The 25,611-nt window shown below is 39.4% G+C and overlaps 1 protein-coding gene and 1 long non-coding RNA gene across 4 annotated transcripts in view; one reads left to right on the plus strand and one right to left on the minus strand.

Moving 5' to 3' along the window:
* The window catches only part of ASB4 (ankyrin repeat and SOCS box containing 4), a 121,796-nt gene that overhangs the window by 41,157 nt on the left and 55,028 nt on the right, over positions 1-25,611 (plus strand). The window contains exon 1 of one of the 3 annotated variants that reach the window (XM_060304621.1): positions 15,428-15,614. The exons of the other annotated variants lie outside the window; for them this stretch is intronic. Within the exon in view, the coding sequence (XP_060160604.1) occupies positions 15,428-15,614 (187 nt within the window). Of the gene's footprint in view, positions 1-15,427; positions 15,615-25,611 lie in introns of those variants that run through there. 3 annotated transcript variants of the gene reach the window in all.
* LOC132597782 (uncharacterized) overlaps positions 7,024-25,611 on the minus strand; it is a 38,145-nt gene continuing 19,557 nt past the window's right edge. The window contains exon 4 of the long non-coding RNA XR_009565080.1: positions 7,024-10,079. This is a non-coding gene — a long non-coding RNA (uncharacterized lncRNA). The remainder of the gene's footprint in view (positions 10,080-25,611) is intronic.

Raw genomic sequence — 25,611 nt, forward strand, 5'->3', positions numbered from 1 at the left:
ACGTGCATAGCCTTGAGCAAAAAGGCTCAGGACAGACTCCAGATTCAACAGCGGGGCTAACTACAAGAGAGCCTCTTTGCAGAATGATAAAACATTAACACCTCAGCTAGATTTGCAGCCGGCCCCAAGCAGTGCTCCTGCAGACTCACACGGGTCCAACTGTACAATTTCAGCTCACGTCCTCCTGGAAATTTCTATTTCCCTCCTCACAGTGTTTGTAGAATTTAGCCATGCTATAGTTAAGTCAAGATTTGCCAGAACTTGTAGAGAAAATTCAAACTGCCTCAGTACAAGGAAGCTAATCTGATAAATCCTCCATTTCCTCTCTCAACCCTCCAGCAGTCTGGCACTAGAATAAATGATGGCTCACCAGTGGCGAGTTTCCATGGAATCAGTCGCTCCTGAGGCCTTTTCTGAAGTGAAGGGCAGTGAGCTGATTCTCTGTACCAGGGCAGTAATGATACCAGTGAGCAGAAACTATGTGGGGGGGGGTGGGGGAAGGCAACTTCTCACAGAAGACAAAAAGGGAATTTTGTGCCTGTATCTTTCAGAGGAGCCAGAACCCTCATATTCAAGGAGATATTGGGGAGGGGCTGAATTAATAGTGATGGCCAACATCTTCTAGCATTTACTATGCCCCAGATACCCTTGTAAGAGCTTTACATATGTCAACCCAGTTAATCCTCCCAACAAGCCAACGAGGTAGGTATTATGATGATGTCCATTTTAAAGGTGAAGGACCCGAGGCACAGAGAGGGTAAGCAGTTAAGTCAGGAGAGCAGCTGCGCGGCCTCGGCCGTAGGAGCTACAGGTTCATCCAGGACAATAACAGGCAGTGAGGAGTTCCTGGTGGGGCCGGCTGTGTGTGCAGCTGCTGAGTCTGCGTCCTGTTTGTCGTCACAATAAACCCCCATTAATGAGGAAAGCACGATTGGTCTCCATTGCTCTTGCAACCTGAAAGAGCCTATAGAATACAGATCCTATTGTGAATGCTTTTGTAATTTGGAGGTTTCTTCTTTTTTTTTTTTGTAATAAATGGAATAATCAGCGCCTTAATGTATCCATAGGGAATTCAGGAGAGGGATGAAGAAGCGGCTCCTGTTTTTGAGGCATTTGCAATCATTGTTGGAGAGACAGAGCCAACAGATGGGGAACAATAGTGAGAGACTCAAGGGCTGGTGGAAGCGAAGGGTGTGGGAAATCAGAGAAGGGAAGGTGTTTACTCACTGACTATCAGGTTAGATGGGATGGGGGATGGAAAGAAGAAACTGGGTGGCTTTGGACACATTTCCTCTTTATACTTCACCTTCAGCAACTGTAAAATAAAGCCATAAATTATCTCAAAGACTCTTCTAGGATTTTTCAATGAATCCTGACCTTTTCTGTAAAGCTGGCTTTTTATGTGTGGTATTTGCTAAAAGCAGAGGCACACCTATAACAGATAGGGCCCAGACTGTACATCACATGATCAGGTTGATACAGTTTCCTGACCTCACGTTAGCTCCCAAGAGCATACGTGTCCTGAACTGTAGCCCATTAGCTTTTCTTGGCTATTCAATTGAATGATTACCCCAGCCGTTTATATATATAAACGGCCATTTGTATTTTTCTCTGTTTTTTTGGCCAAAATATAAAAATAGGATATACATAGACTATAGCACTTAATAATATCTTATATGTTTTGATATTTTAAAGAAATAAAATTTATCACATGGGATAGTCAGTCATCTCACTCATTATCATTTAAATTTCTTTTCTTGGGTCTTTGGTTTTGTATATTTCTTTCAACATTCTAAGTTACTGTAGCCCCCAATAGCTGGTTATGATCACTTAACATACAGTTTCAAATCAATGAGGTCTGTGATGGAAATAAAACAGATTCTAAAAACTCATTTTTATATTATATGCATACCATGTTTTCAACAGCAATTTTTTTTTTTTTAAATTCAGAACAGGCATGTGGTTAAGATAAAAATTATCTGATGTTCCCAATCATTGAAATATAGAAACCATAATCAGGGAAGGGCTTAGGAGGTATTTTTGTGGTGTGATCCTTAGGACGAGGTAGCTTTCTCTAACCTGACAAATATTCTGTAGAGCCCATAAACTAATTGTTCTTTAAGTGTGGTCCCCAGACCAGCAGCATTGGCACTGAACAAATTCTCAGGTCTCACCCAAACTTAATCAGAACTTTGAGAGTTGGGGCCCAGCAGTCTGCAATGTAACAAGCTTTCCAGATGATTCTGAAGTACCTTAAAGTTTGAGAACCCTTATCATAATTCAGGCTGCCAATAGAATAGAATAAGTCATCAGTTATATTTAATGACTATCTTTACTTACATAGTTCTCCCTGTGCCCAGCTGGATACAGAATTTGGACATAAAATTACAACCCAGAGTATTGGCATTCCTCAGTGATTCCCATCATTGGTGGGGTTTAACATGAACTGCTCTATTTGCATTCAAGGCCTCCTATAGTTATAGACCCAAATCAGGTGTCCAGTGTTATCTTCTATTTCTCCGGTTGAGATTCTTTTTTTATAAATTTATCTATTTATTTATTTATTTTTGGCTGTGTTGGGTCTTCGTTTCTGTGCGAGAGCTTTCTCTAGTTGCAGCAAGCGGGGGCTACTCTTCATCGTGGTGCGCGGGCCTCTCACCATCTTGGTCTCTCTTGTTGTGGAGCGCAGGCTCAGTAGTTGTGGCTCACGGGCCTAGTTGCTCTGCGGCATGTGGGATCTTCCCAGACCAGGGCTCAAACCCGTGTCCCTTGCATTGGCAGGCAGATTCTCAACCATTGCACCACCAGGGAAGCCCCGAGATTCTTTTTATTTTAGTAAAATTGGATTACCATTCTCTCCCTATGCCCTCACTCCCTGCCATGAGGGATAGTTGACATAGGTTAAGACTGGGAAGGGCCTTCAGTGAGTGGAGATATAGGGGAGAGCGCATTCCTAGGTGGTGACACAGTGTAACCAAACACCTAATGTTTTTCGGTTTCTATCAAAATCCTATGTCAAATATCATTTCCTCTATGAAATCTTTCTTGAGCCTTCAATCAGAAGGTGTGAGGTCTTCCTTCCATAATACTCTCACAGTATATTCTGTTCTGCCCTGTTGTGTAGTCTGTATTTCTCATTTATTTGATTCTACTGTAAGTTCTTGAGATCAGGGGCTGCATCCTGCTACTCATCCTGCTGCCACTCCTACCACTGTCAGACACATAAATAATAACTCTGTCAATAGTTGTTGAATTGTGGTATGCGGTGGCAGGACTGCCAGGCAAGCCCAGAGAGTCCTCTGACAGCTTCCGGCCAAGTCTGTTCACTGTATGAGTTGGGTGTACGTTGCATGCCTGTCCCCAGATATTCCCTTGCAGGTAACTGACATTCATTCTTGTAAGATTTATAGAAAGTTCACAACCCGTGTTTCAAATACAAAATCCACCTAGGAAGGATCAAGAAATAAAGATCTAGAGGATAAGCCTAGCTCTTTTACCCCCTGGCGCTGTCAAGGGGCAGCCTAAGAGACACTAGAAAGGGCCGGGACTGGGAAACGGGAACAAATCTTTGATTTCACAGTCTTGCCTGCAGCCTTGACTGACAGTAGCTGCTGCTTTCACCTCCATCTGTGGCTTCACGCCTTTTTAGAAGAGACTCAGGAAATCTCCTTCTCGTCTTAGAGGGAATATTTTCAGCCTAAGAGGAAAATTCTGAGCATGAGAAGCAAGCTTGCCTTGCTTTCCCACACCCAAAGACAGAGACTCATAAGACAATAACGGTCTGGAAAGAATCTAAAGACACACGGTACAAAACATATTTAGTTTATTATTTTAAGTGCTCTTCTTAATACCATCACAGTGAAAACAAACAGTAGACCGACAACCACCCTCCCCCTCCAAACAACGTTTAACTTATATTTATGTATTTGCTAACCACTCACATCTTGAAATTCATTCTATAACATCATAGACCCATGGCAAATTCTGAACAGAGAAATTCATTGTAGGAAAATATGATCATAAAAGATATGGTTTAAGTGGATAAAACCCCAAAAATTTTAACCCATATTTATGATTTAATCTGGATCAAGTTTTATCTGCATTGGTGTAGGTTTTTTTTTTCCAGGGGATACTGCAGTTGTTTTTCCAGGTTCATTTACCGAGGAACACTGCCATCATGTGGCCTGGTGTGTTAAAGACAGCACATAAATGACAACTAACAGCATGGCTTTAATTCTCTCCAGAAAAATGTTCACAGCTTTTAAATGTGCTTTGTTGTTAGAAGCTGTATTTGTGGATTTCTTTCTAAGAGAGCATTCTTAAATATTTGCCGAAGGATGAACTCTGTGTGAGCTTTTGAATCCCCTGAATACATAGTAACCACAACAGAATATCACATATATAAAATAATAATTGAACACTGCTTGTTTTACGAATTTGTAAAGTTTTCATAAATTTATCCACTTTAAAGAGAGTAGGATGACTTTCTCGTGTGCACTAAAGTGGCTGCCTGTTTTTTCTTCACACTGCTAAGTCCACTGGGGAGAGGAGGTATAAAATGAGAACTGTAGGGAGGCAGCATCAAAAACTAAAGTATGAAGCTTGACCCTAAGTCTGAGCCCCCACTTTGCCACTGATTAACTGTGGAATCTTGAGTAAGTCACACAAGCTATCTGGTCTCAGTACTTTTTTTCCTTAAATAAGTAGGTTTGATACACTTAAGTCAAAACTGTTTTCTAGTTTAAAATTCTGTGATTCTACTTGACAAGTAAATAAGTTCTTGAAAAAGCAAGAATGCTGTTTTTCTTTAGGTAGATTATTTTCCTATGGTTTTCCTGTAACTGAAGCTTTGTCTGCATGACTCATCATGCAAAATTTTCTCTGTAAGAACCCAGAGATTATGTGTTATGTTCAGCAGTGCTCCAGAACAAACAGCTTTCACGCATTTTGTGGGCATTCACAGCTTAGTATCTCCACAAACATAAAGTAAAGTTGAGGAATCTTTCTAATTGGTAAAAAGCTTACTGGCTTCTGAGAGCTGTAGGGTTTTTTTTTTAATTTTTTTTATTTTTTTGTGGTAGGCGGGCCTCTCACTGTTGTGGCCTCTCCCGTTGCGGAGCACAGGCTCCGGACACACAGGCTCAGCGGCCATGGCCCACGGGCCCAGCCGCTCCACGGCATGTGGGATCTTCCCGGACCGGGGCATGAACCCGTGTCCCCTATATCGGCAGACAGACTCTCAACCACTGCGCCACCAGGGAAGCCCAGAGCTGTAGGTCTTAACAGACGTTCCAGAATGTTAGAAAAGACAACTCAGAACAGTCTGATGTCTTTAACACCTGAAAGGGAAGGGCAGTTTTCTTCCCTCTTGCTTTGTAAATTTGTCAAAATTAAAAAGCGGATGCAAATGCTGTGTATGTTCTGATGAGACAAAATTGTGGTAAATGATTCCCTCGAGTTGATTTTGTGATGTGTGTAACGGGGTGAGAGATGGAAATACAAGCTCTGCTGGGCGTTTGAACCATGCTGGAAGGGCATGTAAATGCAGGCCAGTTGCTAGGAGACCTGGAGCACAGAGTCAGTGCCCCCCTGTGTGCGCAGGGATGTTTTATCTCAAGAAACCTTGTCTTTCACAGTCAACGATGACATTAAATGTAGTCTGTCAAAATTCAGGTGGACCAGAGCTTGGTTATTGCTTGTGTCAATCCAGCCATTCTGTCATCCACCACTCATTAAGGGAACAAATGAAAGAGAACAATGTAACATGGTGCCGGCGACCAAGAAGCCCTAGAAAAGCTCCGAGTGATGCACTACAAATTCAGTCTAAATACTCTCACATGGAAGACAGCTGGTTTGTTCGCCGATATTAATTCCAAGTGTGTAGTAGTGGCTAAAGAATGGCTTCAGCATTCCAAAGAGAAGGATGCCAGGCCACAAATAGAGTTCTAAGTGAAGATGTGCTTGAGAAGGATTTTGAGCCCTATTGCTTACAAAGCAATCATTTCAGTCATTTGTGGGATTTTTAAAAACAGATTTTATGCTAAACACACGCTTCCAGTTTGTAATTCCACCAAGAACTTTAGAATTGAGACGGTATTAAGAGTTCTTCCAGCGCCCCCAACTGGTTGAAGACAGAAACTGACCCTCTCTGCGGGCAAGGGCAATGGGCAGCCCATTCAGAGAATGGGGCACGGACGTCTGCCCTTGTAAAACACTGTCAAGCTTTGCCAATATCCAGGAGACCCCGAATTCAATGAGAGAAAAAAAGAAAAACTAAAGGCTGAGGAGTGGGTCTAGTAGGTCTCATTTTGATTTAGAGGAAACTGAGTCATTGAGAGGTATTTTGAATTATTTGAAACACACACAGCTAATTATCACCAGAGCTGGCAACACAACCAGGTTTCCCAGTCCAGTGCTCTTTTACAGTAACACCAGGAGCTACTCAGGAGAGTTTTCTTTCTCAGGAGAGTTGTGATGTTCTGTTAGCTCTCACTGATATGAACGGCAGCAACAGTAATCCTGTAATGCTTCTGGAATGCTTTACAACGTACAAGTCACAATTATATACATTGTTTGGTTTGATTCTTTCAACCATGGAAATTGTTCTTATGAAATAGTATGCTTAGCACACAGACTTGATCTGCATTGTTACAAAAGTATAGCTATGATGGGACTAGTTTGCGAGGTCTCTGTTATAAATCGTCTGCCATGCCCCGACATGAAGGGTGATATAGGGACCTTGGAGAACAGGGAATTGAAACCCTAATATAGTTTGAGAAATTTTTGTGTTTGCTCCACTTCAATACTGAATATCCACAAATAAAATGAAGTGTGTACTTTTCTGCTTATTTATGGAACATATAAAACTATCATCAATGATAAGCCATTTTTGAGAACTTAACTACCAGGCCAGAGACACAGCAAATACAAAAATGCTGTTCTAAGTTTAACTTAGAGAATTGGACTTGGGTTCAAGAAGTATAAGAAATGAAATAAATGACATACATCAGTTCCACTGTTAAGCTTTATTGAGCTTCAAAAATACCTGAAAAGAGGTAGAGGTATCTGAATCAGGATGGCCTTTTAGGGTCACCTCCTTTTCCTTATCTCAGGGCACTAGCATCTCCTGCTTCCGTGACCTAGAAAGCTCTTCCCCTAGATATCAGCATGCCTTGCTCTCACACTTCTTTCAGGTTTTTGCTCAGGGAAAGTGAGGACTTCTCTGATTATATATTTGAAATTGCCGTGCTTTCCAAGGCCATAACACCTTCCCAGGGCTAGCCTGGAAGTGGAGGGTGCTTTTTTTCACTTATTGGCCCAAAGGAGCATACATTTTTCTGATCTATACATGGGTGACTTATGAGCTGGCTGGGATCCTAGACTTTCCCTAGTTTATTATTCTCTATGGCATGTATTACCACCTGACAAACTATGTTTTTTTACTGTTTTTTTAATTGTCTGATTCCCCTATGATCCCTTCACTAGTACACAAGCTCCATAAAGGTAGGGATTTTCTTCATGTGTTTACAGTGCTTAAGAAGAGCCCCAGCAGTGGCTAAGATGAACGAACCCCCAATGACTCTCATTTCCTGGTATTCATGCCTTTCTTTTTCTTTCTCTTTTCCTTTTTTTGGCCACACTGTGTGGCTTGTGGGATCTTCCCTGACCAGGGATATAACCTGGGCCCCTGAAGTGAAAGCCCGAATCCTAACCAGTAGGCCACCAGGGAAGTCCCCCATGCCTTTCTTTTATCTTCATCTCACATCAAATCAGGGCAGCTCAGTGTGGCCAAAAGAATATGGTGGAAGTGGTGGTGTATGACTTCCTAAGTCAGGTAAGAAAAGGCATTGCAGCTTCCAACTTTCTCTCACGGGTTCTTCATTCAGGGGGAAGCCAGCTGCCATGTCATGAGGACATTGAAGCAGCCCCGTGGAGTACATGGACAGGAACCAAACTGCGTGCACCAACTTGTTAGCTAAGTGACCAAACCGTTCTGAAAGGGGATCTTTTAACACCTAGCCTTTGAGTCTTCCAGCAGAGGACTCAAATATCATGTAGCAGAGACAAGCCTTTCCCTTTCCCATAGTGTCCTGTCTGAATTCTTGACCCACAGAAACCATGAGAGATAATAAGTGATTATTATTGCTTTAAGGTCATGCATTTTGGGGTTACTTATTATGTAGCAAAAGATGACTAATATAGTGCCTGGCCCATAGTAAGTTCCTAATCAATGTTTATTGAATGAAGAGGTAAATTAAGCAGATTTTTTCCTAGGTTACTTAGTGATCATAATACAATGCCTCACAAAACTCTGTAAGAAGCCTTTGCTCCAATAGCAACATTGGTTTGGAGTCTCAAGGAGTAGGCTTGAATCTTGGATCCGTCATTTATTTGTCGTTTAACCTTGTATAATTCACTTACAGTCTTTGCGTTCTTAGTTTTCCTAATCTGTAAACTAGAAATAATGATGACAATTGTAAATACACCACTGACAGTCCCAGCAACCTGAAAGTGCCCTGATGACTTTATAGATCCCTGGATTAGAGCTCTCCTGAAACCCATGCTTTAACTGGAATTGTCCATTCTCTAAACCGATAAATCTTTTTTATTATTTGTCAGTTTCAGTTGTTGGTGTTACCTATAACCAAAAGCAGTCTTTCTACAAAACATTAACACTCACATATATGACACAATAACAAACAAAACAAGATGACATGTAATCAGTAAGATGCTGCATGGTAGACTTAAGTATAGCAGCTAAGAAGAAAAAGATATCAGACCACCTTATCAACAATTTCTGTGGGCTGATGGCAAGGACGTCCTAATTCATCTGCCTAGGAAAGTCAGGGAGGCCCAAGGGGTTCTGTTTTCACAGAAGTTTTGGTTTCTGTAGGTATATCTTAGAAGCCTTGGCTTCTGATTTCTTCTCTGTGGTTGCCTTTGATAGGTAGTTGCTGGCTTAGTAGCATCAAATTCATGTTTAAATGCCTTCAGGGACCAAGGAGCTATTTGTGCTTCAGAGAAGATACTCCAAGTGGTCAGATTATGTTGTACACAGACATCCAGAAAACAAGCAGCCGGGCTTCTGTGCCTGCTGCCTCCCCTATAGGTCCTCAGAGAGTACAAGAGGGTCTTCCAGGCCCCTTGCACAATATCATCACCTTATTAGAAGGTTCTTCAATTTGCTCCGAGAGGAGAGGACACTGTCCTGAGCATGTTGTGAAACACTAATAAAAACTCTTCTTACAGGATGGGGAGTTTTTATTTTTAAGATCAGAGGAGACAGGAATTTCTGACGGGCCTGAACAGACAGAGTGAAATATAGTCTCTGTGTAATTTTGCCTCTAGAGAGACGGTGGCTTGAAGCAATTGTCTGGATAATGTGGAAAGCTCTCAAATGTGTTTTATTAGCATTGGTCACTTTACTTCCTATATATTAGAATGACCTTGGGGGCATTTTAATTAAGCTGCTATTTGTTTTCTAAGTGCAAATAATAATCTCTTAGTTTTATCCTCTGCCGCTCAGATAAATTGGTCAATAATTGATTTTTTAGCACAATAATCCAGGTGACTTTCTCAATTTTCTGCATTTCTTCATGGAAATTTGCTTTGTTTTCTCAAAATATTCTGCAGGATTTGCATTTATTTATTTTTATAGTTATGAGATGGGACCGAAATAGCTTTGGTGGGAAAACTTAAAGTCCTTTCTTTAGGTCAAAATTATAAATTTGTTTCCAAACATTAAATCAATGCTTTTAATTTTCATTCTTAAATCGTGTACTTTGTAGCCCTCAGCCTTCAGCGTCAAGTCTTGATGTTTATCAACCCAAGGAAAGAAAGTATGAGAACACCCTAGGATATATTGGCCTTTGATAAGGTTTAAATCTCAATGCTGACTTTTAGAAATGCAATAGTTGTGAAAATCAGGCTTTAAGAAAATGAGGATTTTTTTCTAAATAATTGTATCTCCTTCTTTAGTATATCAAGAACCATGCTCAAAGGATTCAGGATCCAAAATTTCTTCCACAATGCAATGACAGCTCTCCCACCTATGGAGGGAGGTCAACAAGCTTGCCGACCTAGGGAGACAAAGAAAAAGTTAAAGAGGAAGTAAGAAGTCTAAAGCTGGACCCTTTTAGTCAGGAAGCCTGGAAGTCTTGAGGGATTATGAGAAGAGATGTAGGTTGATTGAGGGGTTAGATGCCACGTTCTCATCCCTAGTCACACACTTGTTTCAGAGTTGAACGTTGGTAGAGCCATGGAGAGGGGAGGGGACTTGGTAACAAGATATGCCTGAGGAGGTCTGAAGATGCTGAGAGCAGTGACTCAGCATCAGGGAGAATGTAGACCCCCTGGAGAACCCCAGCCCTCAGCTTAGGTCCATGTCCATTCTGGCCCCAAAAAGATGGCAAGAAGGTGGCTATAGAAAGCTACTGGTTCTTCATGGTCTCTGTATGAAGTGTGAGAGAGTGACAGTGTGCCTGGAGAGAGGACACAGCGTTTCAGAGCATAGATTGGACTAACATAGCCAGAGGCTGTGGTATTTGAGGACATCAAGATTGGAGGCAAATGACTAGGATCACGTTCTCCAGTGGTGGATGCCAGAAACCTGAATACACCCAGACAAGACCAATTTAGAGGAGCCACTCTGCTATGAAGATCAGGGAGGGTCTAGAGGACAATGAGTTCATCTTAGGACTGCCTCTCCTCTCATGAGGTCATATAAGCTGCATTCCTACCCCTGACTGATCTTCACCGGGTGTACACTGGTCTAGTCATACTGGTTATTTATGGCTAAATTCTCTTCTAATTGATTCTGGATGCTAAGTATTAGTATTTTGAATTAGTATTGCTCCTATACATATCCCATATTTTCAGAGGGAAATCCATATTGGAAATGACCATATTAGAGGGAAATTCAAAATTCTCAAAGATAGAGACTTTTATCCAAAGAGACTGAGGATTCACCTAAAGAGACTGCTAAATATTTGGATCAGACTAAGCATATCCAGTTGGACTAAAATTAAGTTGTCCTTCCCTTTGCCACTAAGTTATGTAGAAAACCCATAAGGGGGACCAGATCAATTAATTGCATATAAACAAGCTATATTATTTCTGTATGAAATTCAGTGAATTACAACTTTGTGACAGTTTCTAGTGTACAGGAGATTGGAAAGATCTGGGGACTTCATTACTACTTAAATCCATTAGCTTAATTCCACATGGGCAGGGATTTTTGTTGTTGTTGTCCACTGCAGTGCTCTGAATAAGTGTCTGGCATATTGAAGGTCTGAGTAGGTATTTGTTGAAGGAATTACAACTGTAACACGAGACAAGCTTGCAAAGTGCCCTCTAAGAATCCCAATACAATTTCAACAAAAGCAGAGTGTCCCTGGTGTCATCCATCAGAATCCTTTGTTTTCAGCTCCCTCTAGGAATATTATGTTCCATGTTAGGCACCAAAATTTAAGAGGGGCATTTATCAATCAACTAAAGAGGATCCGGAAGAGAACAGGCAGGACAAGAGAATTCTGAAACTCACCCCAAAAAGAAACAGTTGACACTACCTGAGGAAAAAAGTGATTAATGAGAGAGAATGCTATTTTCAAATGTTAGAAAGAGTATAATTGTAAATGTATAATTGCATGTTCATAATTAGACTTAATGGGAAGAAATTATGAATAGGCAGATTTTGACTCAATATAACAAAGAAGCTCTGACTTTAACTTTCCAATAATGGAATGAATTGCTTTGTGAACCACAATGTGAGATTTAATTATGTATTATCTGATATTTCCTTTTCAGTATTCATTGGTATTTGCCTCCCTCCCTCTCAACTTATTGTTTATCCTTGAAAGCAGAAAATGTAAAATTTGGAATGGTAAGGTTAGATTAAAAACTTTATTACTGTTAAGAATTATGGAGCCTATTAACTGATCACCCATTATCTTAGTCCCTGGGGTCACAAGGTGGCAAACTCAAATATGAGAACATACCCTTGACTGTTGGGTCTATATCTCACTTGGGTTTTCTGATGTCCATCACAAAGTGAAATTGCAAATTTTGTAAATCAGCTAAGATTTCATGAGGTTGATGAAAACGTTGGAGAACTGCCCAAATCACATACAAAACCATTTACTAATGGCAATTTGTCAGTGTTATTTCTGTTAATAATTGCATAAGAAAAGTTTGAGAGCGTGAGAATTTGACTGGTGTTTTAGAGGGAACTCCAGCCATTGAGTTTGTATGTCATTGGAATATCAAAGGATGAAGAAAGGCCCTTGGCAAATCTGTTGAAGCTCTTGAGTACGTTTGTAAATATGATTCTTTTTATATATTAGTTTGACAAAAACCATTCAAAAGGTAAAGTATATTGCTTCATGTCATCATGAAATTGAATCAGAAAAATTAAATATCTTTCTCCGAAAATAGTAAACGTTGTATTTTGTGGTTCTATGAATTATACAAGTAACTGTCAGCCTACAAGTTAAATATTAGATGAAAATATGTTCCCTATAATTTTTGCTTTTCCTTTTCAAGATGAATTAAGAGAACCCCACCCCCACCCCCCAACTGTGAAATTCAGTCTTAATTTTAGGTAGTGTGAATTTTCGTTATCTTTTCCAGGACTAATTATCCTCCAATAAAGTAAAACTCTATGTCTCTGTTTCCTCTACCGGGAATGCTTTTCTTTCTCTTAGGTTTGTCAAAAAGGGCCAAAACATATCCATCAATAATTGCTATACTTGAGTCACGCATGTGGACATAAAAGGAACAGTATCTTATTCTCAACCAAGCATAGTGCTAAGGACGTTGTAAATAATCAATGAATAATTCTTTATTCATTCATTATTCATTTATTCGTTCATACTGAACACTGAGGGCAGGAGAATGATTTAGTTCCTTACTTTATGGAATCTACAATTCTGTGCTTATGCTGCGTTACCAAGTTATCGTTATTAATACGTTCAGTGCAGAAATACATTTTTATCACAAATGTAATTTGTGCTCATTGTAGATGACTTCAGAAAATAAGAAAGAGATAAAGAAGAAATCAGATGTAATCTTAGCATTAGGAGATAAAAGCTGATGATATTTGGGAATTGATGCATGCGTACAGAGTTTTCTTCCTACGTGTGCATTTAGTACACATATTTATACATTATATAGATAGAGACAAATTATGTAAATATATACATATATTTGTACATTATATAAGTATAGATTTTTGTTTGTTTGTTTGTTTAATTTATTTATTTATGGCTGTGTTGGGTCTTCGCTTCTGTGCGAGGGCTTTCTCTAGTTGCGGCGAGCGGGGGCCACTCTTCATCGCGTTGCGCGGGCCTCTCACTATCGCGGCCTCTCTTGTTGCGGAGCACAGGCTCCAGACGGGCAGGCTCAGTAGTTGTGGCACACGGGCCTAGTTGCTCCGCGGCATGTGGGATCTTCCCGGACCAGGGCTCGAACCCGTGTCCCCTGCATTGGCAGGCAGATTCTCAACCACTGCGCCACCAGGGAAGCCCAGTATAGATATTTTTAAAGAATATTTATACTACATATACTATTTTATACATTACTTATCTCATAGATATTTTAAAATCAGTATATATCTACCTAGTCATAATGACTGAAGGGTGTTTCATTACATGGATATGACATAATTTGTTTATCAAATTTTTTGCTGTCAGTCACTTAGATTGCTTCCATGTTTTTTACTATTGTTAACAATATAATCATCTATATATACATTTTTATTCATTTACCCATCCATTATTTCAGGACAAATACTTTACACTATGTTAAGCTTGAAATTTTATCTTCTTGAAGATTTAAAATTAAGAATATTAACAAAAATCTTAAACATTAAAAAAAGTTAATCTACCATATTAGAAGTCAAGATAGTCGTTGTCATTGGGGGTCAGGTGAGTGTTTGGATTGAAAAGTGACATAAAGGGAGTTTCAAGTGTACCTGAACGACTCTGTGGTTCGACCTGGGGGTTGGTTACAGGGGTGTGTTCATTTTGTAAAAATTGGACAAGCCATATACTTATGACTTGTCACTTTCTACTTTCTTGTATTTGTGTTACACATCAATGAAATAAGTTAAAATACTATGTTACAATTTGCATCAATGTCTATATGCTTATATAAATTCTAAGAATTGAATACTATTATCATTTTTAGTTTTTTTAAATTCATGTTGCTAATTATTCTGCAGAAAGTTTGCACCAGTTTTGACTCCCACAGAAAATATATAAAGTGTAATTTCTTTATGTTCAAATTAACATTTACTATCACAATTTTTCTAATTTGTAATGATTTGTACATTTAAAAATTGAGTATTTTTCTCTCTTGGAAAATTTCAAACTTACAGAAAAGCTGAAAAAATAATATCATGGTCATCCGTAAATCCCTCATTAGATTTGCCAATTTTAATTTTTTGCCACATTTGCTTTCTCTCTCTGTCTCTATTTACATACACACACACACTCACATATCTATACACGTATGTATGTATACATATATATACACATTTATTTTTGTATTTCTGAATTATTTGAAAAGAAGCTTTAGGCATCATGACAGTTTACCCCTTAAGAATAAGAATATTATTCTATATAACCACAATACTTTTACCACACCTTAAAAAATTAACAATAACTCTATATTATCAAGTAATATCTAGTCCATATTCATATTTCCACAACTGTACCAATATAGTCTTTTCTAACTGATTTTTTAAAATACAAGATTAAATAAAGTTTACTCAGTCATTGCATTTAGCTGTTTTGTCTCTTTAGGCTCTTTTTACCTAAAATAATCCCCTACCACCATCACCCTACCCTGCTTTCTTTCATGATGTTGAAATTTTTCAAGTCTAAGTCACTTGATAACCTTCTGTTTGTTTTCAAATGTGCATGACCATGCTTGATTTTGCAGGCTCTTATTACAGAATTTTATAGGTTTTCAGAAGCACATGTATCAGCCACTGTAACAAATTTTCATTTGTGGCTATTGGTTAATCAGAGCAAGACATTGGATCTCCAGTTGAGCACCAGATGTTTTTACTGAGGGGAAAAAAAAGAAAAGTTAAGAGCTTTTAAATCTTACATTATTACTTTGATTGTATAAGAAATAATAGTGACATTTCATTCTCTGAAATGTATTGTGAGGGTTTTCCTTCGTATTGATACACTATGTTATTCAATGAATTAGTTAGTATAGAACCAGTTTAAAAGACCTGAGAGTGCAGTGACAGCCAAGAAGGATATTTTGAAGTTTAAAATGGTCCCTATATAAATAGAACGGATCAGCATAACTTTGGGATAAAATTAGCTGCCAGTTTGTGGGCTCTCTAGCATGTGCCTGTTAGCTTGGTGCCGCTCTTCTGATAAATCACAATACAGCTTCCAGAGGGAGAGGAAGGATGGACAGCACGGCTGCCCCTATCACTAAATCTGCAGCTGCCAAGTTAGTTAAGAGAAATTTCCTTGAGGCTGTAAAGTCAAATGACTTCGGAAAATTGAAGGCCATTTTAATCCAAAGGCAAATAGATGTGGACACAGTTTTTGAAGTTGAAGATGAGAATATGGTTTTGGCATCTTATAAACAAGGTAAAAATTATAGGTGTAATTGTAAAATCGATAGAAAATGGATTTGTTTTTTTAATGCACAGCCTTAGTCACCCAATCTAAACCGGTAGCTCTTACTATTTCTTTAAATATATACTTAAAAAATATTTCTAATGTAATCATTTCTTTCTTTTTAAACTAGACAAAATCATGAGCTGGTATATATATAAATATATTTTTTCTTCTCTTTACTTTCCTTCTCTTTTCTTTCTGTATCCCTGTGCCTAGAATTTGAAATCCTGGATAATCATATTTAGTAATGCAATTTTCCTCTATTTCTAACATTATTTCTTCTTGTAAGTACATAGAATAAAGAAACCGTCTCTAGATTATGGCTAAACAGATTGCTGAGATCTAATCCAGACAGTATGACTGGCTTGGGAACAGGCTGCCAGCCCTCTGTTAACAGGGCTACTTAAAGATATATCATCTCTACATCCACCTGGAGGAAGAAGAGGATTTTTGCCCCTATTTGAAGGGTTAATAAATGGGAAAGGCTGTACCGTGATACACCTTTATGATCCTTGTCATTTTAATGAGTTTTCAGTTCAGGCAGAAAAGCTGAAACCAGAAAAGCCAAAAAGTTAACTTTTTTCAATGACTACAGTGATAGATCAAAATTGTAGATCTACCTAACATGGAGTATCTGCCTTATGAAGAACTAAGGATAGCAAAAATTAGAACTGAATTTTTTTTTAGTCACGGGATTTTCTGGAACCCATGCTTAATAAGTCAGAAATAAATTAGAAGTGAGCAGATTCTGATTTCCCAAATCAGCTAGTTAATGGGAAATTTGAGTAGCGAGGCCATCTGGTAAGCGGACTGCAAACCAACACCATGTTCAACATCACTTCTGTTTAAACAAAATAGGTGATAAGGTCTTGTGTACAGCATTGAGAAAGAGAGATCTTTTTTTATGTTTAAAATACTTTCCATTTGTATATAAATCATCAGCACCATCAATCTTCAGAAATGAACACTTAATGGTATATATTTCTACATTAATTTACTATCAGTTCTGAAGGAAGGATGGAATAGTTGAGGCCAGTTACTGTGTTTATGATTTTTACTTGAGGGTTTTATTATAAATTGGCATTGCTATCTTGATTGGAAAATAAAGAAGAGGTCTGTTTTTTAAAAAGTGGTTGATGGAGATTCTGTTAAGAAGAAAGAATGTATACTATATGATCAGATTACTTTCATCTTATGGATTTGTTCAGTGAAAGACTGCCTGAATGCTTAATACATTTTTAAGGTATTTTTTAAAACTTATATTCGTGCCTAGCTTAAAATACTTATGTCCAAGTCAGCAGGTAATTTATTTGACCCTGAGCTGTGAAGACTGCCTTTTCTCATCTGAGCATGCCAAATTGCATAGATCATGCGAAGGTTCAGAGGTTGTGAGAAAGGAAGTCTTAGTGGCAGTTTCTGGAGAAGGATGCTGTTTCTCTTGCTTCCAGTGGTGTTATCATCCCTGAACGAGAAAAAAATGCATTTTAAAATCTTTCTGTCAATATGAGCCGACTCCCTATGGTCTTCATAGAGCTAAATTTTCATTCATGCAAATGGGTGTTTTCACAGGACTGTGGGATGGGACTTTCAATTAGGGAGAAAGCAAATTACACTCTCTGGATTTGGGGGGGAAAAAAGAGAACAGTAACATTCTTATGCATGCCAGGTGGATGAATGGAAGAAATGTTAGGATTTGTGGCCATATCTTCAGGGTTTATGCAGGAAATCGTGTGTGTGTGTGTGTGTGTGCGTGTGTGTGTGTGCACGTACACGTGTGCGTATAGAAAGAAATACACTTACTCTCTGTTTAATATGAATATGGGTATAATAATCTGTCTCTTCAATCTTAATCCCAAGTTGAAGCCTCATTTTCTTCAGTTTCTTCAGATATTTTCACATGGCTTCCAGCCTCATTATCAGACTTTTAATTTTAGTCAGGAATGGAAGTGATGCATAGAATCCTAGTTGCTAGCCAAGCAGAGTAGACCTAAGTGGTTACATCAGTTTCTAAGTCACAGAGGAATTCCCAGGGACTAGTGTAGAGCTGAGCAGGCTACACTGGTCATTTGTTAGTTAGAATTAGTTCCTTTCTGAATAATTCTAAGGAATGAGACGCTTTGTGGCCTCGAAGGGTATGTGACTAGATTAAACTTTGTGAGACTTTTTTAAATCACAGCAGACTTTTTGGATGTTGAACGCTGTTGAATTGCTATGCATTCGTTTTTGATTTTTTTAAGCACTTTTCAAAATCTCTACCACAGAAAAGTGCACAATTCATAAGTGTGAAGCTTGGTTAATTTTCACAAAATAAACAAACATATGCAACCAGCATCCAGAAGAAGAAATAGAACATTACCTATTTACTTTTTATTTTTTAAATTTTTATTTATTTATTTATTTATGGCTGTGATGGGTCTTCGTTTCTGTGCAAGGGCTTTCTCTAGTTGTGGCAAGCGGGGGCCACTCTTCATCACACATGCAGGCTCAGCAATTGTGGCTCACGGGCCCAGTTGCTCCGCGGCATGTGGGATCTTCCCAGACCAGGGCTCGAACATGTCCCCTGCATTGAGCAGGCAGATTCTCAACCACTGCGCCACCAGGGAAGCCCTACCTATTTACTTTTAAAGTGTGGGAATCTTCAGGTTTTAGTAATTTGGGGCCTACTAAGCAAGACAATGTGTAAAATCTAGAACATACTATGCTACCTTTAAATTTGCTTGTGTAATTAGTAATGTAATCTGTATTCATCATTTGATTGTCCTGTGGAAGATCAACAGTGGTACGTTTAATCCCAAATAATTTTTGTTTCTTTTAGGACATAGGATTTTTAAAAGTGACCACATTTTCTCCCCTAATTATGGTATGTTTAAGTCAGTATGAATGCAAGTTTATACTTTTTGTAAAGGCAACTCAGAAGTCTGTTGGTGAAGAAATCAGCTTGGAATCTAAACATTGCAACCCCCAATCCACAATCTAAATGGTACACTAATAATCAAAAGTTGACCTCCTAAGCAAATATAAAATATGGACTTTGTGAGGAAGGTAGAACAAAGTGTCTGGAAATTCACTTCTGCTTCCCCGTCTCATTGAGTAACTTCTCTCACCTGTGAGACAGAGAACAGATTTAGAAGCCAGCATCCAGGTTCAGATGGCGAGCCCTGCCTAGCCCCAGCACCTAATAATGATTCTTAAAGTTTGAGACATCTCATTCTATTTTTTCAAGTTATTTTAAACTTCATAATCAAATCTTCAGATAAAATTATGTTTTATCAATTAAAAATATTTCTCTCACACTTTGTAAAGCAAACGTTAAAAACATTCTGGTTGGGACTTCCCTGGTGGTCCAGTGGTTAAGAATCCACCTTCCAATGCAGGGGACGCAGGTATGGTCCCTGGTGGGGGAACTAAGATCCCCCATGCCGTGGGGAACGAAACCAGCGCACTATAGAGCCCTCGAGCCACAACTAGAGAGAAGCCCACGTGCTGCAACTAAGACCCGACGCAGCCAAATAATAATAAAATAAAATTTTTAAGAAAAGCCATTCTTTAAAAAAAAGAAGCATTCTGGTTGGCATTTGCATTATCTCCTAGAGAATGGCAGATACATGGGTCTGAAAAGTAAAAAGTAAGCAAAATTACATCTACCAGCTGACCACTTTAAAATGGGAATGAAGTGAAGGAAAGTTAAATACACAAACAACTTTTAACTGCCAAATGCAATTAGCAGTTGAATAGTCAAGGGATGTCAATGATATAAAGTTTGTTATGAGCCAAGCGCACAGTATTTATAGTGAAAGTGGGTCTCTAAGAAAACGCAAAGCTATTCATATTGGTTCTCACTAGGCCATCTCCATACGGGAAACGTGAATATCCATAAAGCTGTTTCCAAAGGTTTTTCAACCACACATTTGATTCTCCTTCAGATGCATGAGCCTTGGCTCATTAATGTTACAGGCAGAATATCATACTTATCTCTTTGGTATGGAATTCCCTAGTCAGCAAGGTTAATCAGCGTAATGCACCTTAAGTACTTCGTTTATGGCCCAAAGCCTCAGGTTCTTTGGTTGATAGTCATATTTTTAATTAAAATAACCAATGAATGATTTCACTGGAAAACTTTCTGGCAGGTACTCTATCTACTTTACTAAGTAGCAACTGCCTTCCAAATATCTTGAAAGCTCTTATTTTCACTCTCTTAATGAGTCATCTTCTTATCACCTAATTTTCCTCTTTACCAGAAATTCACTCTCCTACTTTCCTATTGCCATCCCAGGGTTCTTTTCCTTTCCTAGATGTTCAGATTTTTTTCTTTTAAATTTTACATTTCAAGCTTTTTTTTTTTTTCTCTCCTGGGGAAACTCTGAGATTTATCCTGAAAATATTAGCTATTAAAAAATAGGTAAGAATTGTGCTCCAGCCTGTAATCCTTCAGGACTGTGTAAATACGTGGACACAGCAGAGCAAATGTCTGCTTATCCAGCCACGAGCAGTGTGTGTAAACTTTGGCTGTAATAACAGAGGCTTCTTGTGTGTGGGGTTCTTTGGACTCAGATAACATTACAGCTGATAACTGTGGCAGAGCCGAGCTTAGCTGAAGATTTACCAGAGATGTGTATATCCCCCCAAACACTGGAGCAGAATCAACCCTTCTTCCAAAAGGTGGCCCAAACACTTCGCTCCTTACTGTATTTCCTGAGCCGGGGGTTTTCTACTCAGTGACTCAGGCATATCTCTGGATTCAGATTTAAATTAAACACACACACACACACACACACAAAGGATTGGTGTGTGTATTTTTGTAGGGGCATAACTCCTAAATTCCTTTAGAACTTTGCCGAGAATTGATATTGGTTTGGAGGTGGACTGCGTGTAGCTTTCAGATTTGGGGGAGACTAGGTATACAAACATGGGCACTTCCTGCTACTTAATCTCTACAAGATATTTATCCTCATTTGTAAAGTGGAGGCTTTGTCAAGACCCCCTCTAGATCTCCTGCATGCTGATAATCTTCAATGTTTAGAAGGGGAAATTATATAAACAGATTAAGTTTCATGGTCTGGGGAAGGTAAAAAGTAATGGTAGATGCTATAAACCCACATGGGTGTGGCCTATATTTGAGAGTTCTCTCTGGGATGCTTTCCTAGGAGAAAGAATCTGTATTTTCTTCTCAGTTAAGCTCATTGCTCAAGCAGAGCTCAAGCAGAAGGTATCACTGCCCACGGACTGCAGACCCAGGGTGAGAACCAAGTAGTTTACATTAGGGGAAGCAGTGCCTTCCTCACCTCTGGCCCCATCAAGGGCTTTGTTCCTGGGTTTTACTCCCTCCTTACAGTCCTTTGGGCAATCTGAGCACACAGTCAAAGGGCATCCTGGACTCTGCAGAAGTGAGCAGAGGGGGGCCCTTTGAAAGACAAATGCGAAGAATAAATCACATTTTGAGTTCTGAAGCCCTGGGACAATATTGCTGTGGAAAGAAGGGAGAGTATACAAAATGAATCTGTCTGATTAGTTAACTGTATTTCTGTCATGCCGTGACCATTGGGGGTTACATTTTGTAGGACAAGTTTTGATCTCTTGACATACCAGCGTCGACACAAATGTGTTAATGGGTGCTGCATCACTGTGGTTTTTTGGCAATGGCATTACCTCAGGTTTGGTCCTCAGTGAGGGTAGGTGTGGTGGAAAGGACACTCCTGCTTGTTTCCACACTTGGTACACAGTGACCTGTGACCGTATCGTCATTTAAAGGTTGTGACTGGGGCTTTCCTGGTGGCGCAGTGGTTGAGAGTCTGCCTGCCGATGCAGGGGACTCAGGTTCGTGCCCTGGTCCGGGAAGATCCCACATGCCGCGGAGCGGCTAGGTCCGTGAGCCATGGCCGCTGAGCCTGCATGTCCGGAGCCTGTGCTCCGCAACAGGAGAGGCCACAATAGTGAGAGACACGCGTACAGCAAAAAAAAAAAAAAAAGGTGGTGACTGTATGTGTGTGGCCTGTTTGCTGTGGACTGCTTCTGTCTCTTCAGTGGGCTTTCCTGCTTTGCAAGGGCTTGAATTATCCAGAAACTCCTCCCCACTACCCCCCACCAAAGTTCTGCAATGTAGCTTCAAGATACATTGCGACAGACCCTGATCTGTATCCGACTATCTATTCTCTTCCTATCTCTCCACTCAGCTCCCTAGGGGCACCAGCTAAGGGGTCTTGCTGCCACCCACCCATCTACGTTCCTACCACCCACATTCCTTTCTAGGAGAGGTGAGTTGTAGGCACAATTTCATTTATGAGGTTAGCTGAATTCCAACACCTGGCCATCTCTGAGCCCAGTTTACTGGTTAATGATTATGATTATAGGACACGGAGATGAAACTGATTGAGAGGTCAAGGATGACCGATTCATGTAATAAACAGGCAGGATAGATTCTCTAAGTGCTACTGGGAATTTAGGAGGAAGAAAAAAAAATCAACAAATGTATCTCCATGTCAGAGATGTGACATATAGATGAATTCGGAATCTTCTTTCTTTCCTTATGATTTGTGAAGCAGGCTTGGCGCTAAACCTATTCTACTTCCACAAAGACAAAGACAGATGGAAACCCTGTATTGCAGATATTCTGAGTCCATTAGCTTGGACTGAGGCAGACGACTTATGGCTCCAGCAGGCTGAAAAAATGGCAGTTTTCTCATCTGGAAAATGAAAGGCTTGGACTGGATAATCTTCCCTCCAGCGCTAACATTCTGTGTTTCTTTGATTTTACATCAAAATGGTGTTTTCTTAATCAGCTCTCTGCTGCTTCCTTTCTGAGATCATTTTTCTTACCACTACAGAAGCAGACTTGAGTTTCCAATCAGTTGCTGCATAGAGCTGCCTAATCTTTGCCGTTAATTGGCAAGCAAAACACACTCCAGTTTTCAGATCTGGAACCAGCTTCTTTGCAAGAGAGTTAGAAGAGGCTGCCTTTGCAAATTGCTTGTAGAGGAAACTTGAGTATTAAGATGACTAAGTATTGGTGTTAAGTGATTCCTTCCTTATCAAAAGCAGGTTGCGTACCATATAGCTTAAAAACTATGCTTGGAACACAGATTCAATGTGCACAGCTAAATGGAAATGTATATATGGATATATACAAATGTATTGTGTGTGCATATCTATTTACACACACACACACACAGGCACAGGGTTGATCCTCCCCAGTCCAGACTGTCTGTGAAACTATTTGTCTCTACCAGGGAAAATCCATATCACCAAATACCTTTCAGTGTCTGAAATCTGGAATTAGTATCTTAGAACTTAATTCTGTTGTATGAATACAGATTCCTACATAAATTCAGATAATCCTAAGAGGGTCACACTTTAAACAATCCTCAGTCTATTAGACCTTAGTGTAAATTAACTTTGGATTTCTTTTTAAAGAACAACTTTGGATAAGGGGAGAGTTGGGAGGACGAGAAAGCAAAATGGCCCTAGAATTCTGAGTGAGATGAAAAGAGACTAAACTGTGTGTGTGTGTGTGTGTGTCTGTCTGTCTGTCTGTCTGTCTGTCTTTCTGTCTGTCTAGGTTGGAGGGTGGGCCATAGAAAAACAAAATTCTGGTTGGGAGCATTCATTCCCTCAGGATTAATCAGCATTGTGCATAACCCTATAAATAACCTCTTTTAAAAAATATAAATTTATTTATTTTTCGCTGCGTTTGGTCTTCATTGCTGTGCATGGGCTTTCTCTAATTGTGGCAAGCAGGGGCTACTTTTCGTTGGCAGTGCACGGGTTTCTCATTGCGGTGGTTTCCCTTGTTGCGGAGCACAGGCTCTAGACACGTGGGCTTCAGTAGTTGCGGCTTATGGGCTCTAGAGTGCAGGTTCAGTAGTTGTGGCTCACGGGCTTAGTTGCTCCACAGCGTGTGGCATCTTCCTGGACCAGGGCTTGAACCCGTGTCCCCTGCACTGGCAGACACATTCTCAACCACTGCACCACCAGGGTAGCCCTAAATGGCCTTTTTAAACTAAATTATTTTTCCTCCTGGCCAGAAGCACAACAGTTTATTTTATTTATTTTTATAAATAGTAATACACGCACAAGGTACTAAATTTAAAAGCTCAAGGGGAGCATTGAAGGATAAGTAAATCTATGTTCTTGTCCCTCAGTCCCCACCAGTGCAACCAGTTTCTTGTGTTAGGTGTTTATAAATATTTTCTTACCTGTTAGCCTTTATGCACACTCTTCGGCTCCCTGCTTCTCTCATTCAATAATATATCTTGAGATTTTTTCTATACCAGTATACACAGAACCGCCCCCTTCTTTGTAATGACTGTATAGTGTTCCACTGTACAGATGTACATACTTTATTTAAACAGTCTCCTATTGATGAAGATTGAGGTTGTTTCCAATCACTAACCATTAAGAACAATGCTGTAGTGTAGTGCATGTTGTTGTCCTGGGCCAGGTTGCCAGGATTTATAACTCCCAGGAACTTCATACTCTTCATAAAGAGTTCAATGCAAGTAGTGTTCCTGGGAGTTGTATAATACAGTGGCCCTTATATGGCATTTCACACATGAGTGAACGTACTTGTAGGATAAATACCCAGGAGTGATGCGTAGGTAGTTCTTTTCACTTAAATGAGAGACTTTTAATACCTAATCACCAGGCCCACCTTTAACGTGGTCATCATCCTCTGAGTGCCCTCCAGGTGCTCATTTTTGTTGCCCAGAAGTATTTACAATATTTTAGATTTTTCTGACCTCATCTAATCAGTGAAGAATACAACTTGTACTTCTCTTGTTCTGGGTGCTATACCCTATTAATGTAGCTAAAGATTGTATCTGCATTTGGGCAGCTTCATCTTACTGTTGGCTCATTTCTAGATTATTGTCAACTCAAATACTTAAGTTTTTCCTCAAATAAATTACCATTAGATCCTAATCTGCTGGGACTTCCCCGGTGGTTCAGTGGTTAAGACTCCGCACTTCCAATGCAGGGGACGTGTGTTCAATCCCTGGTTGGGGAATGAAGATCCCATATCCCACGCGGTGCAGCCAAAATATTAAATAAATAAGTAAAGACTATCTTTCCAAAAAAAATCTAAGAAAAATAAAGAAACTCATAATCTGCTTACTTTGTACTCGCATAGTGGAATTTTTACAACCTATTGTAAAAACAAACCTCTGATTTATCCATGTTAAAATTTATATTGTTGTTTCCACCCTAGAGTCTCTTCTAAGCTGTTGAACTATATCTACATCTTCATCTTGCCATTAAATATTTCATCTTTCTGTACCTATTTTCCATTCTCCACTCATAGTGAGCTTAATGCCGTGGCTCTGGGTATTGACATTGAAAAAAGGATTTATAAAGTTATCTTTGTTATAGCTTGTCAAAATGGCAATCATTGGACACTTGGGAAAAAGGGACTAGTTCAGTGTTCAGAAGTCAGAGGTAAGAGGGAAAAAGGAAAGAGAGAGAGGGTGAGAGGGAGGGAGGGTGGGAGAAGAGAGAGAGAGAGAGAGAGAGAGATTTTCAACAGCTAATGGGAAAATTTTATTTAAGATCTCAGTTCTAGGAACAACTATGCTTCTCCTGACCAATTAATCTGTGTATAGCTTGTGGGCATAGTTAATTGTGCAACACATCATGTTTTCCTGTTTATTTTGGCTGCTGGGAAGTTCAAAGGCAAATTTACAGTGTGGTTCTAGCATATATACAACACAGTTTATATTTTGGGTACCTATCTGACCCTGGACCTCTTTTTATTTTCCTTCCTTATTTTGCCTTCCTTATTTTTTCCTTTGCCCTTATTTTCTAGATCATTAAAAAAAAATCTTGTGTAAAATTTGTAAGCTGCTATAAATTCTTCTTAATTCTTCTTCGGAAAGAGGTGTTGTATAAACTGATAGACAGGCAAATAAAATCTTGGTGTGACAAATTTTGTAAAGACAGCAAATACATTCATACCTTAGCTTGACAATAGCAACAACTA

The sequence above is a fragment of the Globicephala melas genome, chromosome 9 (assembly GCF_963455315.2).
Source record: "Globicephala melas chromosome 9, mGloMel1.2, whole genome shotgun sequence".
Lineage (NCBI taxonomy): Eukaryota > Metazoa > Chordata > Mammalia > Artiodactyla > Delphinidae > Globicephala > Globicephala melas.